Source organism: Protopterus annectens, chromosome 8.part0 (genome assembly GCF_019279795.1).
Source record: "Protopterus annectens isolate FY-2018-M chromosome 8.part0, PAN1.0, whole genome shotgun sequence".
Lineage (NCBI taxonomy): Eukaryota > Metazoa > Chordata > Ceratodontiformes > Protopteridae > Protopterus > Protopterus annectens.
Window position 1 is genome coordinate 771,587,040 of NC_056741.1, and position 17,385 is coordinate 771,604,424.

The 17,385-nt window shown below is 45.3% G+C and overlaps 1 protein-coding gene across 3 annotated transcripts in view; it reads right to left on the minus strand.

The window, feature by feature from the left end:
• LOC122809037 (torsin-1A-interacting protein 2-like) overlaps positions 1-17,385 on the minus strand; it is a 773,156-nt gene that overhangs the window by 579,894 nt on the left and 175,877 nt on the right. For all 3 annotated transcript variants that reach the window (XM_044080245.1, XM_044080242.1, XM_044080244.1), the window contains exon 4: positions 4,724-4,813. In XM_044080245.1, coding sequence (XP_043936180.1) covers positions 4,724-4,813 — 90 coding nt within the window. The remainder of the gene's footprint in view (positions 1-4,723; positions 4,814-17,385) is intronic.

The following is a 17,385-nucleotide window of genomic DNA, read 5'->3' on the forward strand; positions in this document are numbered from 1 at the left end:
AAAGGGCAGAAGAGGCTCATGTAAAGGAGAGTTATGGGCTCATCCAGGTCCTCAAGAAAGGTAGGGGGAAGGGTGGGTGGGAAAGTGAGGACGAATGAAGGAAGACAACACAGATGCCAAGTTATGTTAAGACATAAGTTTTTAATTTGACATTGTCTCCTTCATTCATCCTCACAACAGGGTCAGAGTCCCCAGATATGAGAACCCTGGGTGGCTCACATGGAAGTGCATGCCCGAGCACCATTGAGCAAAAGGAAGCCCTGCTCCTAGAAATAACATCCAGCTTGTAATGTGACACATAGGTGTGGTTATTAGATCATGTAGCTGCCGCACAAAATTACATCAACAGAGGTTCTAGCATGGAAAGCTGAGGACATAGCCATACCCCCTGGTAGAATGTGCCCTAGAGGATTTAAGTAGATGCAACCCTCTGGAGGAAAAAATGAAGGAGATGCAATCTGAAATCCAATTTGCTAGAGTGATTTTCAATACTGCTTGACCAAGTCTATTTGAAGAAAAAGCTATAAAAAGCAGATCAGACTTTCTGCATTGCTTCGTCTTGTGTAAATAGAAGTGGAGCAGTTTATGAATATCTAAAAAAAAAATGAAGATCATATTCCCCTTTGTTTGAAAAAATGTGCAAGAATGCTGGAAGTTGAATGGAATGATTGATATTACTTTCTGTAGCAACATTAGGCATGAAATATGGGTTAGTGCCTAGTGACACCATCCTTATGAAATAAAATGTAAGGAGGTTTAGAAGAAAGCGTGAAGCTCAGAAATCCTCTTGGCAGAGGTGATGGCCACCAAGAAGACTGTTTTCCGATAGAAACAGCATGTCGCAAGTAGACACCAGTTCAAAGGGGCCCTGTGTCAATGCCTGCAGCATCAGTGTGCGGTACCAAGAAGGACAAGGATCTCTAATGAGGGGCCTCAATAAGAAAACACCTTTCACGAAGGACTTGCATAATCTGAAAGTGAACAAAGAATGTGTTTAACTAACCATGTGAAAATCAGAAATGGCGTCTAACTGGAGCTTAATAGTGGAAAAGCTAGCATCCTCGTTGAAGAGGGTAGAAAGGAACAGTAACATGTCCAGTACAGGAGCTGAGAGATGATCAATGTTCCTGTTGGTAGCCCTAATAACAAATCTCTTCCTTTTGTGATGCTAGAATAATCTTTCTGACCGGGGAACGAAGATTGGACTGTCTAATCAAGGTCGGAATTGGAAAAATCAAGCTGTCAATTTCAGGGTCTGAAGATTTGGGTGTCGAATCCTTGACAGGTGTGAGAGGAGGTCTTGAGTGAGTTTCAGTATCCAGGAAAAATATCTGAGGTGAGACCAAAGAAAGGGGAACCACACTTGGCAAGGCCAGAAAGGGGCAATGAGGATGACTGAGCTCTTCAATCTGCCTGCCTTCTGAAGAAATTTGGGGATGAGAGGGAAGTATACATGAAACCAGGGGGCTAATTGTAGACTAGAGCATCCTTCGGGGACTCCCCTTGGAGGAGAGATCAGAACAAAAAAAACTTGCTGCATTTGTTGTTGAGGGGAGAGGCAAAGAGGTTACAGCAAGGATGACCCTAACTGCTGAAGATCATGTTCGCTACTGATTGCATGAGGGACCACTTGTGTGGAATCAGAAGCGACCTGCTGAGTCTGCCCACCACATTGTTGGGTTTTCCCCAGGATGTGCTTTGCAATGAGAAGGAGGTCCAAAGAAATAGCCCACTCCCACACCCTCCTAGTCTCCTGCATAGGGGACAAAAACGGGCTCCTCCTGGCTTGTTGATGTACCAGACAACTGACATGTCGTCAGTGTGTAAAAAATGCAGTAGGCCACACAAACTCCAAATGACAAAAACAGCAGCAGTGGGTTCAGGTACAAAAGCAGACTCTGGTTATCCAAGATTTTATTCAATTAAAACACAAGAAAGGTAAAGTGACATAAAAATCAAAAAAGTATAAACAATATTCCAAGCCCTTTAGTCTCTGGTGAATCAGAGACTTTGTCAAGGAAATTAGAAAACTGTTACTGAGCTCAATTTAAACAAACAGATCCACCCCCAATTAACATTGAACCAATAAAATAAAACCATATAATGAATATTCATAAAGTCAACAATCACAGTACAATTCAACCACAGAACCCATGTCAGGTATAGGCTCAATGTTGTCTGGTTCCTTTCATGCATGGTGAGATATTTGATCTACTATGGCATCCGCCGGGGGGGGTCACTCAGGACATAGCAGGCCCATCCTAAAAGCCTCCAAGAGACCAGACTCCACTGAGGCAGGAGCTTGGACACACCACCCACCTTTTTGTCGGAGAATCTCCAAAATGTCTCTGAAGGAGACATCCTCAGATGGGGATAGAGGGGATCCTTCTCACTCAAAGTCAGTATACTCTGTCAGGGACTCGAGGGGCAAGTCCACATGCCCTCTTTTACATGTCCTCTTCAGAGGGACCTCCTCAGCTGGGTATTCAGGGGAAGTATCTGAAGAGGGGGATCCATCCTGAGCAGGGACGTCTTGGAGGCAGCCCGGGACAGGAAGATTCATTGCAGGACAAGAAAAAGGCCTGGATCCGATGGAGGTATTGGGGCAGACTAAGGAGTGTGTGCAGTCAAATCTCCAACTCTGGAGAGGACCCACTCCACAACCAGAAAGGCAGACAGGCTGGGAAAAGCCCTATTTGGAGCCCTCGTTGCTGAAACTACTGAAGAGAGACGGACAGGGCTTACACCGGTTCCATGGCCCTCAAAAGGGATTGGACCCAATCTACTGAGTGCAGAAGACCCAAAGTGAATGAATGGCTCCGAGAAGGACAGAGCCAATCCCAGTCCTGCGGACCCAGCTGACACCACAGCTCAGACACTCTCTCTGCTCTAAGAAGGCTAGAATGGTTCTAAACCAAGGACGTACTCGGCATCAAGGAAGACTTTTCCTCCATGCTTATTCCGACTTGTACTGTAGTCCTGAATCTCGAGACACTGAAGCAGGGGGACAGCTTGGAGAAGGAGCCTGGTTAGAGTGACCCAGACAGTTCACTGAATCAAACAATGGATAGAGCGGGGACTACCCCATCCGGATCTGAGCCTTAAGTAATCTTGTCACTATCCTGTCCATATCCACCTCAGACAAGCTTCTTGAGGACCTGGAAAAAGCTGAGGGGGGGGGGGGTGTTGGGAGTGCTTGGACTTAACAGACAGTCTGTGATTTTTGTTGAGGCCCTAGGATCCAAAGTAGTAGGATCCAAGGTGAGAGCTGATGAATTAAGAAGATAGTGATGACCTCCCTCATATCTGAAGAAGCTGTATGACTCGAGAGAGGAGCAGACTCAGGTGGATCCTAGGATGACTCTGCTGTTTTCCTTGGCTGCTTGGCATCAGGAACGTCCTTCAGGGAAGCAAGGAGGATCTCTTTTTGGCCTCATTAGCAGAAGTCGAGGCGATAGAAGTCTGGGAAGGCATATGTGCCTCACCCAGAATAAGGCCCCTTCAAAATAAGTTTGTTCTGTGTCTCAGCCAAAGACCGAGGGGTGAAGGCTGAACAGACGTAACAGCATTAAGATGATCAGCTCCCAGGCAATAAACACACTCTTTGTGGGCACCCTGAGTGAGGGGATCTTATACCCACAAGAAGTGCAGTGCTTAAAGCCGGGAATCAGTTTGTTTTCAGTCACAGAAAAGAATATCCGCCAAAAATAACTGACAGTACAAGTCCCCAAAAGAAAAAGTGGTTAACTCTACTTAACTCTAACGGAATAGACCTCAGTTTTAACTTTTAAGTTTAGCTCTAACTTAAACTTCAGAAGCACTAGCTCCAACAACAAGAGCAGAAATAGCAAAAAGTTAAGATGAAGATAGAAATAGCACATGTACAAGTGCGCACACACACACACACACACACACACACACACACACACACACACACACACACACACACTAGGAGGAGGGAGGAAGAAAATTGCCGAAGGTACTTACAAAACCCGAAAATTAGTGAAGCCTGAGAGGAATGGAATCTCTGTCCAAGCTCTGAGAGTGGCAAATGAGATCAGAGGCAGATGGGTGGATGCAGGGTATTATGGAGGAGCTTGAAAGAGTCAGATCCAAGTCTGTGGAAAGTGGTCGAGCCGGATCAGAGGGTCAGATCAGAGACCCTATCACGAGGGTGAATGAAGGAGACATTAGATCAAGAAAGTTATACACAGTAAGGAACTCTAGTAAGCAGAACTGTCTGCATAATGGAGAGGGTACAGTGAGTGCAACCTGAATGTTGTACAATTATATAAACTTTGTGATAATTTGCCAATAAAGTTTTAAGAGTTCAACATATCGTTTTGTACTCCATAAATATTGTACATATTCAAATTTTCTGTTATCTACTTTGTATTACTGCCATTGTAACATTCATGATGTGACTACATACCATGCTGCCTTATGTAATGCAGCCTGACATCTGTATTTTATTATCTGTCCAACCATTGGCTTAGTTTTTCAGTGTAGATCACATCCAAAAAAAAAATCTTGTGTGAATAGTATTAAAGACCAGCTAGGACAAATCAAGTTACCAACCAGTATTTACATAAAAATCAACGAAAAACGTAATCTTTTTCATGAAATCTGCAAATAACACTTTCAAGGTGTAATCTGGGAACTAAATAGCATCTATATAGGACCTCCAGCTGTGGTTAAAGCATTTTAAAAGAATACTCCTTACCTTCAAAAGAACAATCACTTCCTTTATCATCAGTACTATCGTCATCATCCATATGTTCATCACTGCTATCGGTGGTATCACTAACTTCACCTAAGAGACAAATCATCACAAAAATGTTAAGTTTCAAATTAAATATCATAGAACAAAACCATGATTAAAATCACTATGCCCTTGCTCTCACCCAGGATGAGCACCAAAACTGCTATTCTCTCACTAAACCTTACTTTACCTCTAGCCCTACCCCTCTTCCTTCACAAACCTCTACCTTTACCTCGAGCCCTACCCCTCTTCCATCACAAACATCTACCTTTCATCCCTACCTTTTTCCTAATACATTTCCTTTTCCTCAGTGCCTCACACCTAACTTCCCTCTGCATCTAGCTTCTCTCTTTCCTTTTCTACTCGAATGTTGCATTATTTCACTTTTCCTTTCCTCCAACCTTCTTTCACTCTCACCCCAAATCCTCTCTGCACCTAGCTTATCTTTCTCCTCCTTTTTCACCCTAATTCATGTCTTATTTCACACACTTCCTTTCCTCCAACTTTCTTTCACTACTCTCTCTACATCTACCTTTTTCCTACTACCGTTAACTAGTTTCATACCTCTACCACTCTTAACTTACTCCCCTTCCCAATGCCATCTAACTTCACACAGCTCCGATATCTCATCTTCCTACTCTGCACAGATTAGCATTGCCTAACCTACTCCTGGTTTTGTTTGGTCTTTATCACTCATCTCCATCACAAAGTATCCAATACTATCTAAATTGGCCTTACTCTTTATGCATCAAATCTACCATTATTATTTTACCTACTTACCATGAAACACAAGCTTTCACAACATATAATACTCGTCTAACTTATCTGTTACTTCTTACAACAGTGTTGCTCGAATTCAAGCACTTACCTATGAATATTGTCACATTTTACTTGTTTGTAATCAAAGTATTTTTGTCAGTGTGACTGCATCTTTTAATCAATATTTTTGCATTTTACTTGCTTGTAATCCACTATATTCGTTATGGAGGCATGTAGAGCTTTTCAGCTAAGGCCTCTACTGCAAAGGGGTTTTCCATAGCTCAGTCAGACTTTCCCAGAATAATAAATTCTGGAAGTTAAGTTCATAAGTACTACAGCAACAAATAAAACCTCTGATTCTGTAATAAAACCACCAAATGTTATATCTCAGCTTTGAAAAGGAGCAAGAAATTCACTTTAGTCCAAATGTGAGGTCAGAGGAGGCTACACCCCATAAAATCAATGCTAGAGACAAGTTTGTACAGTTGGCTACTCACAGCTGAACTCTTGCAAGGATGTCAAACACTACTCAATTACTGAGTAAACATTTAGTAAATATAGTTGCAAATTTTGCTACTAAGATTCATGGGCCTACACGCCTATTGAGATTGTAATTATGATAGTCTTTAACAACTTGTCAATTGTTTGCATGTATATGTTTTGTTAATGAACGAAATTAACGCTTTTTCAAAATTTTCTGTTTATTAATTGCTTACTAAATGTTAATTTCAATATTCAAGTCATCACTCTAACTAGATAGATTAACAAATACTAATAATGAGGCTAGAGCACTGATCTCTAGGGACTTTTTTAGGCTCAGACCTGGAGTGCAGTCTGGTTAAATGACTTTCTAAAAAGGTTAAACAAGCAAACAGAGGCTGACAGAATGAAACTCCCATGAAGACCATGCGAGTCCACTCATTAACAACACAGAGCCTTAAATCCTCTGTGCTAACTTCCAGACTTGACCTTCACTCACTGGGCTCGATTTCCTTTCAAATAGCACTGTATTTAAGGTATTTAATGCTCAAGGTTATAATGCAGCACAATTCTCAAAGAAACAATGGGAGGATATAGGTTTGTCTTCCAAATATGCAACAAAATCTGTAAGACTTAGGATTTTTCCGTGGAGATGTTTACATAATTTTTATACTATACCCCAACTAGATTCCAGAGAATTTTTCCTCAGGTAGACAGCAAATAATTGGAGGTTTGATGGGGAAGAAGGTACTTGGGAACATACTTTGTAGGAGTGCATGGGTTGTTGGACCAAGGATTCCCTGCGGGATACACTATCAGAGAAGACTGGTGGGCAAATTGGTGACAAGGGAGATGATTCTTCTGAGCTAGGATACAGAATTGGAATTGCTTAGACACGGTAAGGCCTTGCTGTGTATAATTATGTTGGCTGCCAAAAAAGCAAGTACTAGAAAATGGAAATCAAGGCCTAAACCAACTATATTAGAAGTAGTGAATATAGCAACAGATAAAACAAAGAGTACAGTTGTGTACACTTACCATAAAATGTAGATGTTTTTAGTGTATTCACTGTTGCAGTCATCATATTTGGGTTATCTGCCTGCAGGTAGCCCTCGGCCGGCCTGAATACCAGAGTCTTGGGATTTCTGCGTCGGATAATGTTGCTTCTTCCATGACGCCAGGTCGTCAAGGGTATAAAACATGCAGCCGACGCCATTGCATCAGTTTTTCTTGCCCCAGATGTCAGGTGCCCCCACAACAGGAAGCAATTATATGGTGTGGGACACCCCCAGCAAAAAGCAAATACACCTAATATAAGATATGCTAAACCAAAAAGGATAGGTGAAAGCAAAGACAATCAGGGGGCTTGCGGGAGGGTAACCAGGACTGCAACAGTGAATACACTCGAATATCTAAATTTATGGTAAGTATACACAACTGTACTATGTTCTTCGTGTTTCACTGTTGCAGTCATCACATTTGGATTGATTCCACAGCTAAGGAAGGGTGGAGGTAGATTAAGAAGCATTAGGGCTGGCAATCAGGCCCTGTAAGACTGCTGTGGCAAAATCAGCTCTGGGTTTAGAAAAGCTAGGCAAGTGGTAATGCGTGGTGAGAGTATGTACAGAGCACCAGGATGTCCCTGGTAGGGACTCCGCTGACAAATGCAGAAGAGGTAGATGCAGCCCTAGTGGAATGTGTTCTTATCCCCTGTGGGATAGGTTTTCCATGGTGCTTGTAGCAGAAATGGATGCAGTGTGCTATCCATTTGGAAATGGTTTGCTTTGAAATGACCTTCTCCTCTGCCCCTGCAGCAAAGCTGACTAGCAGCTGGTCAGATTTTCTGAAGCTTAGTCCTGTCCAAATAGAATCTAAGTGGTCTGTGCACGTCCACAGAATGCAGTATCCTGTCCCCTTTATTCTGAAGATTAGGGAAAAAAAAGTAGGCAAATGAATGGACTGGTTTAAAGCCACACTAGACACCACCTTGGGCATAAAAGATGCATTGGCCCTGAGGGAAACCCTGTCTGCATGGAAGATAATGAAGGGTTCCACTGCCATAAGGGCCTGCAGTTCAGACACCCTTCTTGCTGAAGTGATGGCTAGAAGTAAAGCTGTTTTCCAAGAGAGGAATTTCAACTCTGCTGTAGCAGCTGGTTCAAAGGGGGGGGGGGGGGGGGCGGGTAAGTTTTTCCAATAAAAAGTTAAGATCCCAGGCTGGAATGGGAGCTCTCCTGGGTGGCTTAAATTTTTGGCCCCTCTAAGAAACCCTTTTACCAGAGGATGAGAAGAGGGGTTGCTCAGTATTATAATGAGCTGAGATGGCCGAGACATAAATCGTAATTGAAGAGAAGGACAGGCCCTTGTGGAGCATTTCTGTTAAGTAATCTAGTATAGGGGTAAGGTACCGCTGTGCCCATCCAGAGACTAGCTCCAGGAACAATCTTTTCCACTTTTCTGAAAAGGATTTTCTATTACTAGGCCTCCTTGCCTCAAGAATCACATCCAGCACCTGCTTACTGAAGGTTGCTAGAGGTGAGCTCAGGGGATTAGCCAGGCTGCAAGGTTCAGGGTTTGAAGCTGAGGGTGCAGAATCTGGCCCACCTACCTACTGGGACAGCAGGGAAGGGGTCTGAGGCAGGTGCCATGGTTGTAACACTGTCAGACTGCGCAAGAGTGTACCAGTGCTGGTGTGGCCAGTTTGGTGCAATCAGGATTGTCCTTGGCTTGTCCTGTTTGATCTTTAGTAGAACCTTCAAGAGGAGAGGCAGAAGGGGAAAGGCATAGACTGAGAGGCTTTCCCAAGTAAAGGACAGGGCATCCACTTTCCAACCTTGACTGTGGGGAGTTCTGGTGCAATATTTGTACAATTGATAGTTCTGAGGGGAGGCAAACAGGACTACCTCTGGTGTTCCCCATCTGTTCCTCAAAAGCTTAAATATTTTGGGTTCCAGTTTCCATTCGTGTGGGTCCATGAGATTTCTGCTCAAGTCGTCTGCCAGTGAATTTAGTTTGCCTGGCAGGAATTGAGCTTGTAGGTGCACTTGGTTGCTCAAAGCTGTGTTCCACAGAGCCATGGCTAGTCTGCAGAGTGGGTAGGTATGAGTTCCCCGCTGCTTGTTTATGTACCGTAACTGTGGTGTTGTCTGTCTTTACCAATAGATGTCCTGGAAGAATGAGGTCTTTGAAGGCCGTCGGAGCATTCTGTACAGCTAACATTTCTTTCTGATTGATATGCAGGTGCATCTGCTTTGGGTTCCGTTTGCCCTGAATGCACTCCCCTGCCATGTGAGCCCCCCATGCACAGTTTAATGCATCTGTTAGGGTTTGGGTGGCAGGGGATAGAGTGAAAGGGAGTCCCTTGTTGTGGTTGCAGGACTCTGCCCTTAGACAAGGAATGATACAAACTTTTAGTTATGTACTTACCATAACGATAGATGTATGTGATCCATCTTCACCTACATTCATAACTGATGGGCTCGCAGCAGAGAATCAGCTCCGACTCGGCCGATACATTAGCACGAAGTCTCTCATTGGCTGGGCCAACCCCCTTATCCCAGGGTGCACCACGCCCAAACCCCCAGATCTTGTTTGGCCCACAAAAACTCACCCACATGAGCCACTCCAACTGTACAATAGTGTTTCCTCCAGATCCAAAAGGTAGGGGGAAGGAGGGCGGGTACGTAAGAATGTAGGCGAGATGGATCACATACATCTATCGCTATGGTAAGTACATAACTAAAAGATGTAATGAGATCCTCTCTCGCCTACATTCATAACTGATGGGACAGTGTCCCTAGCACCTAGATCCTGGGAGGCTCACTGGAAAACACTCCTGAACACTGTGGAACCAAAGGACACCCTATCTCTAGAGGCCACGTCCAGTTTGTAATGAGAAATAAAAGTATGTGGAGAAGCCCAAGTGGCTCCTGCACATATCTCATCCACCGACAGTCTGGCGTGGAAGGCCACTGAAGTTGCCATAGCCCTAGTAGAATGCGCTCTAACTGGAAATGGAAGGTCCCTTCCTGTTGATGCATAAATAAATGAAACACAATCCCTAATCCACCTAGCGATAGTGGTCTTAGTTACTGCTTTGCCAATCCTGTTATCTGCAAAGGCCACAAACAACTGGTCTGATTTCTGCTGCTGCTGTGTCCTATCCAAATAAAAAGTACAGTTTTGTACCTACCATAAATGTAGATGTCCGATAGACATGCAACTGCAGTCATAACATGTGGGTTGTCCTGCCTCAGGCAGCCCTCGGTCGGCCAGATTCCAAAGTCTGGGTCCGACGTCGGCTGATGTCGCATTTCTCTCCGACGTCAGAAAGGCTGGAGTACATAAGCATCAGCCGACACCATTTTCTTCAGTGTTTCTTGCCCCAGATGCCAGGTGCCCTCCAAGGAAGGCTGTAATCAAATTGGAAGACAAAAAACAGGATTCCAAACAAATAAATGAGCAATAAAACAAATACACCATAACAGATATCCCCAGCTAAGAGTAACAGGGATAGGAGTGGACCCTAGGCATAGAGGGGTATGGAGGGAGAGAAAATCCGACTGCAGTTGCATGTCTATCGGACATCTACATTTATGGTAGGTACAAAACTGTACTATGTCCTTCAAGAATGCAACTGCAGTCATAACATGTGGGTAGAATGCCATAGCTTAGCTGGGGGAGGGGGTATGCTCTAGGAAAGAGATGGTGTGGCAATCAAGCCCTGCAGGACTGCCGAAGCAAAGCCTGCTCTGGATCTGGAGTATAGAGGGAGATTGTAGTGTTTGGAGAATGTATGCACGGAGCTCCATGTAGCAGCTTCTAGAATGTCCTTGGTAGGCACCCCTCTTAAGAATGCTGTAGAGGTGGCTGTAGCTCTGGTGGAATGTGGTCTGACATTGGCTGGAACAGTCTTTCCATGAAAGGAATAACAGAATCTGATGCAATGTCCAATCCATTTAGAAATAGTCTGTTTTGAAATTGCTTTTCCTTGGACTGCAGGGACATAAGCTACAAAAAGTTGTTCAGACTTCATACTGGCCTTGGTTCTGTCCAGGTAGTATCGAAGTTGTCTGTGAATGTCCAAGGTATGCAACAGCCTTTCCCCCTTATTCTCAGGATTGGGGAAGAAAGCAGGCAGATGAATGGCTTGATTTAAAGAAACCCTAGATACCACCTTTGGCATAAAAGTAGGGTTGGTCCTTAATGAAACTGTCTCTATGGAAAATAATAAAGGGTGGTATTGCCATTAGGGCCTGTAGCTCCGAAACCCTTCTTGCTGAGTTAATTGCCAACAGGAAAGCTGTCTTCCATGAGAGAAATTGCAAGTCAACTGAAGCTGCTGGCTCAAATGGAGGTAGAGTCAGTTTTTCTAAGACAAAATTGAGGTCCCAGGCTGGCACTGGGGCCTTTCTTGGTGGCTTAATGTTCTTGATTCCCCTGAGGAATTGTCTTAGTAAGGGGTGAGAAAAAACAGGAGGATCAGTGTTGTATCTAGCTGAAATAGCAGATGCATGTATCTTTATGGAAGAATATGAGAGGCCGTTCTTTAACATATCTGCCAAATATTCCAAGATGAGTGGGATGTTCAACAATGATGCATCATGTCCCTTGCTGGTATTCCAATTGCTGAATCTTTTCCACTTTGCTAAGTAAACCTTTCTGGTGGATGGTCTTCGAGCCTCTGTTAGTATCCGCTGAACTTCCTTGGAGAGAGATCAGCTGAAGTTGTTTATGGGATCTCCCAGGCTGTTAGCTGCAGTGTCTGAAGATTTGGATGCAGTGTTTCGAAATTGTGTTGAGTCAAAAGTAGAGGCCACTGGGGGAGGGCCCACCTCCTGGTGTGACATATGCTCCGTAGTAGTGGGTACCAGTGTTGTCTTGGCCAATCCGGAGCCATTATGATTCCCTTGGGCTTCTCTGCTTTGATCTTTAGTAATACTGAGGTCATCAGTGGCAGAGGTGGGAATGCATAGATTGCTAGGGAGTTCCAGTTGAATGAGAGGGCATCCATTTTCCAAGCTTTTGGATGGTATGTCCTTGTGCAAAACTTTGGTAGAAGATGGTTGAGGTGAGAGGCAAATAGGTCCACTTCTGGCTTGCCCCATGTCGAAGTGAGTTGTCTGAAGGCCTTCGATGTAACCTCCACTCGTGTGGATCTGTGAAATTCCTGCTTAGGCTGTCCGCCAACACATTGTCTTTTCCTGGAACAAACTGGGATTGTAACTGGATGTTTAGGCTCAGTGATTTCTCCCAAAGCTGCATTGTCAGTCTGCAAAGGGGGTAAGAGTGGGTGCCCCCCTGCTTGTTTATGTACCACATCACAGTGGTGTTGTCTGTCCGTATCATTAAATGGCCTTGCTGGAGTTGGTGTTGAAAAGCCTCGATGGCATGCATTACTGCCAGCATTTCCTTTTGGTTTATATGCAGATGTGTTTCCTTTGGAGACCATTGTCCTTGTATACACCTGCCTTCCATGTGCGCCCGCCATCCAAGGTCTGAGGAGTCTGTAGTCATGGTCTGTGTTATCTGTGGTTTCTTGAATGACATACCTGTGTTTTCCTGGCTCACAGAGGCCCACCATAGGAATTCCTTTTGAAGGCATGGAATGAGTGGTATGATTGTCTCCAAGTTGTTGCTGTGTTGAGACCAAATGCTTTTTAGGTACCATTGAAGCTTTCTCATGTGTAGTTTTGCTAATGGAACCAGTAGAATGCAGGATGCCATGTAACCCAGGGCCTGTAGGAATCTCCTTGCAGTCATCTGGGCAAGTTTTGTTAAACCTTTGAAGTAATGAGTTAACTTCTCTTGCTTGTCTTCTGTCAGGTAAGCCATCTGAGAGACTGTGTCTAGTTTGGCTCCTAAGAAGATTATTTGCTGGGATGGCTGCAGTCTTGACTTTTGGAAGTTGACTGTGTATCCCAGAGCTTGAAGTAATCGTATGACATAATCCAGGTTTTTTGTCAACAGCAATTTGTCCGCTTGTATGAGGCAGTCGTCCAGGTACAGGTAAATTTGTATACCCTGGAGCCTGCAATGAGCAATTACTGAAGCCAAGCATTTTGTAAATACTCTGGGCGCAGTAGATAAGCCAAATGGCAATGCTGAGAATTGATAATGCTCTGGCCCTGCAAGAAATCTGAGGTATCTTCTGCAGCAGTGTCTGATAGGGACATGCAGGTATGCCTCCTTGAGGTCCAGAGTAATCAGCCACGACTCCTTGCCCAGCATGGGAAGGAGTTGCTGTAGAGTCAGCATTTTGAACTTTGGTACTATGAGAAAGGTGTTTAATGCGGACAAGTCCAGTATTGGTCTCCATTGAGATTCTTTTCTTGGAACAAGGAACAGTCTTGAGTAAAACCCCTGGTCTTGTTCTTGTTGTGGAACTCTTTCTATTGCTTTCATTCGCGTCAGCAGAGTAATTTGCTTGATAGCCTCTGCCCTCTGATTTTGTGGTAGGTTTGGCATGCCTTGCTTTCTTGGTAAGGTATGAAACTGAAACCTGTACCCTCGGTCTATAATGTCCAAAATCCATTTGTCCTTAGTCAGTCTGTGCCAGTTTTCTGCAAACAGAGATAATTTCCCGCCCAAGGGGGCTTCTAGTTGTTCCCTGGTAGGCGGTAGTAGAGGAAAGTCGTTGAGTTTGTGGTTGTTGGCCAGGTGAAACCCCTGCGTCACTTTTGGTTTCCTGGCTGCCATTGTCGTCCCCTTTAAGGGCCTCTGTATTGGCCTCTTCCTCGGCCACGTCTGTTCTTACCCCTTTGAAACTTTTCTGGATTAGGAAAGGACCAGTTTTTTGAAGGCCAATTCCTACTGAATCTGGGGGGTTGAACCTGGAGGAAATCTTTCACAGTCTGAACTGATTTTGCTTTTTCTTCGATGGTCTTTAACACATCCTTAGCATTTGCACCAAAAAGCTTGTTCTTTTCCAAAGGTGCATCCAGAAGTTTTGCTTTTACATGATCTGGTAGAGGTTGATCTTTTAGCCAAGCATGTCTACGAATCACTGCCCCTGTCATAGCTGCCCTACATGAAGCTTCCAGTGCATCATATCCACACTGCAGAAGTGATTGCTTACTTGCTGAGTGTTATGTACAGCTTCCTGCAAAGTCTTCCTGTCTAAAGGATCAGGAGAAGCTAATGTTTTTTGTAAACCTTCTAAAAGATAATCCTGATATTGTAACATATGAAAAAGGCAATTTAAAGCTCTCATAGATAAGGTAGTGGATGTGTAAACCTTTTTGCCCCATCTCTCTAATGACCTAGCTTCCCTGTTGGAGGGCAAAGGATTTTTTGAGGTGGAGGCTGAAACTCCTTTAGGCCCCTGTGAAACAGTTTCCAAATCAGCAGTATGGGCCCTGAATAAATGTGAATGAGTTTCTGGGACCCTGTAATACCCGTCTGGCTTGGCTGGAGCAGGAGGAAGAGAATCAGGGGTAGCACTAGAGTCAGAATACAAATCATCCAGAACATCAAGTACAGGAGGAATAGCTAAGGGCCTGTGCTGAGGCTTCTTAAGGAAAGTCCTAAGGAGTTTCCTAGAATCAGAATATTCCTGACCTTGCCACTTGTAATGTTCCCTCATGGTGTGCAAAACTTCCCCAAAAGAAATATCCTCAGGAGGGGAGGCCGAAGGGATGGAATCTTCTGCATTCGAGTCCTCATAGGTCTGGAAAAGCTCTTCCTGGCTATCAGAGTGGACAGAGCCCTCAATCTTCATCAGAAGGAGTAGGGTCAGAGGGTTCAACCCGGGGTCTTTTATCAGGAGGAGGCTGGGATGCTCTCTCAGGATGGGCCTGTGAACCTCTAATCATAGAAATTAAATCAGCAGCCATGGACATAATTTGTGTCTCCGGAGTCGGCTGAGGTAAGGATTTAGAAGTAATAGGCTTTGTTTTGCTGGCTGCCTTAGCCCTAGTGTAGGCCTTAATAGACATGGTCATAGGGGGCCTGGCAGCTCCACGTGCAGGAGTGACCTTGTCTACAGCAATGGTCTCGGGCATTTCCTCGGTTTCGGTATCTGGAGGAAAATCTATAACTGGCGGAGTAATGTCTGGAATCGGAGTCGTCGGTAATGCGGTGTCTTCGGTTCGGAGCGGTGGAGATACCGTCTCAGAGGGAACCGGAGCACTCGCGCTAGGTTTTGGCGTGGAGTCGGAGGTAGACGCGGGCCGAGGATGTCGGTCCCGGTCTTTTCGCTTTTTGGGAGTTTGCGATGTCGGAAGGTCCGACGGCATGGTGTAAGCAAAATTATCGCCGAAAAAATCTTCAGCGAACAACGCCCGGCGCCTGAGAGTGCGCTTGTTGAAGCTACACAGGCCGAGACGTCGTGGTCTGGGCCCAGGCAAGGGAGGCAGTAAGAGTGGAAATCCTTATGAGGTATTTGTTTACCACAAAAACGACAATTGTTAACTTTTTCAGTAATTTCTGACATCGGCTGAGGCAAGAAAAGGTCCCCAATGGGGTACTTAGCTTTTTTGATGACTTCGGTATTGTAGAATACAGGAGCTGACAGACCGGCACTTGCGAACTGCTTCTGCTTCAGGCACCGCGCGGCAAGAAAGACTGAAAAAATGGTGTTGGCTGATGCTTATGTACTCCAGCCGCTCTGACGTCAGAGAGAAATGCGACATCAGCCGACGTCGGACCCAGACTTCGGAATCCGGCCGACCGAGGGCTGCCTGAGGCAGGACAACCCACATGTTACGACTGCAGTTGCATTCTTGAAGGACATCCTCAATTGTCTATGCACATCCAACTGATGAAGTCTGTATTCTGCCTTGTTGGAAAATTTTGGAAAGAAAACTGGTAGCTCTATAGATTGCTGCAGACAAAAGAGCAGAAGAAACCTTCGGAAGAAATGACGGGTTTAGCCTTAGAGATACTCTATCCTTGTGAAAGATCAGATAAGGGGGCTTAACAGAAAGGGCTGGAAGCTCCGAAACCCTTCTGGCTGAAGTAATAGCTACCAAGAAGGCAGTCTTCCAAGATAAGAACTTTTGCTCACAAGTGGCTGCCGGCTTGAAGGGATGAGACGTCAAGGCTCCTAAAACTACATTAAATCCCATGGCAAAACAGGTTGCGACACCAGGGGGCGAAGCAACCAAGCTCCCTTAAGAAAGGCCTTACACAACTTATGACTCATGAGTGAAGGTTCAAAGGCAACATGATAAATTAGAAATCGCTGCCAATTGGACTTTAAGCATGGAGACAGCGGAACCCTGTCTAAAAAGAGTTGCCAAAAAATCTAATACTGCCGATACCGGGGCTGTCAGAGGGTCAAGGTTGTGCCGCTGGGCCTAAATGGCAAACCTTTTCCATTTATTAGAATACATCTCCTTAGTGGAAGCTCTGTGAGAAGACGACAGAATCCGGACCACCTCAGGCAAAAGGATATGCTGTCTGACTAAGGTCGGAAGTGGAGCAGCCAAGCCGTTCGATAGAGAGTAAGCAGTGATGGATGGGTCTGACCTGACTGAAGAGTCAGGAGGTCTGGAACTGGGTCCAGAATCCAAGGATCCTTCACTGCATACTTGCAAAGGAAAGGAAACCAAACTTGGCGGGGCCAGTGTGGTGCGATTAAAATCATGCAGCTTCCCAAGCAGATTGGCTTCTGAATCACCTTTGGCAGTAGTGGGGAGGGCATAGAGCAGACCGGAGGGCCAATTGTGGACTAGAGCGTCCCTGGGTGACTCCCCCCCCCCGGGGGGGGGGGGGTCAGGGAGAAGAAATTGCTGCACTTCGCGTTCCAGGGGCTGGCGAAAAGGTCGCAACAGGGAAACCCCCACTTGGAGAAGATCCGAGCCGCTACTTGGCCATTAGGGACCACTCGTGAGGCATCAGAATAACTCTGCTCAGCCTGCCATCACATTGGACTTCCCCGGAATGTGCGTTGCCACTAGAAATCTCTGGGAAGCGATCGCCCGGTTCTACTCTCATGGCTTCTCTGCAAAGAGGATAAGACCTGGTTCCTCCCTGCTTGTTCAGGTACCATACTACCACCATATTGTCTGAGAAGATTGCGATGGTACCCTTGGGAAGAGAGCTGTGAAGTGCCTGCAACACTAGCACTGTCCTCATTTCTAGAACATTGATATGCAAGTGGGTTTCGTGATTCTGCCACGTTCCTTGAACCGTCCTGCCCAGATAATGCCCCCCTTACCCTATCTGGGAGGCGTCCGTGGTCACTGTGGCAACGGGGGAGGGGGGCAGAAGTCTCCCCTGGTTCAGGTTGGAGGAGAGGAACCACCAACGAAGATCTCGCCGGCACGTTTCCGTGATGAGAATCGGGTAGTACAATGGAATATCTTGGTATGACCACTGGGTCGACAGGAGCCATTGGAGAACTCGCATGTGCAATCTTGCCAGAGGGACCAGAAGAATGG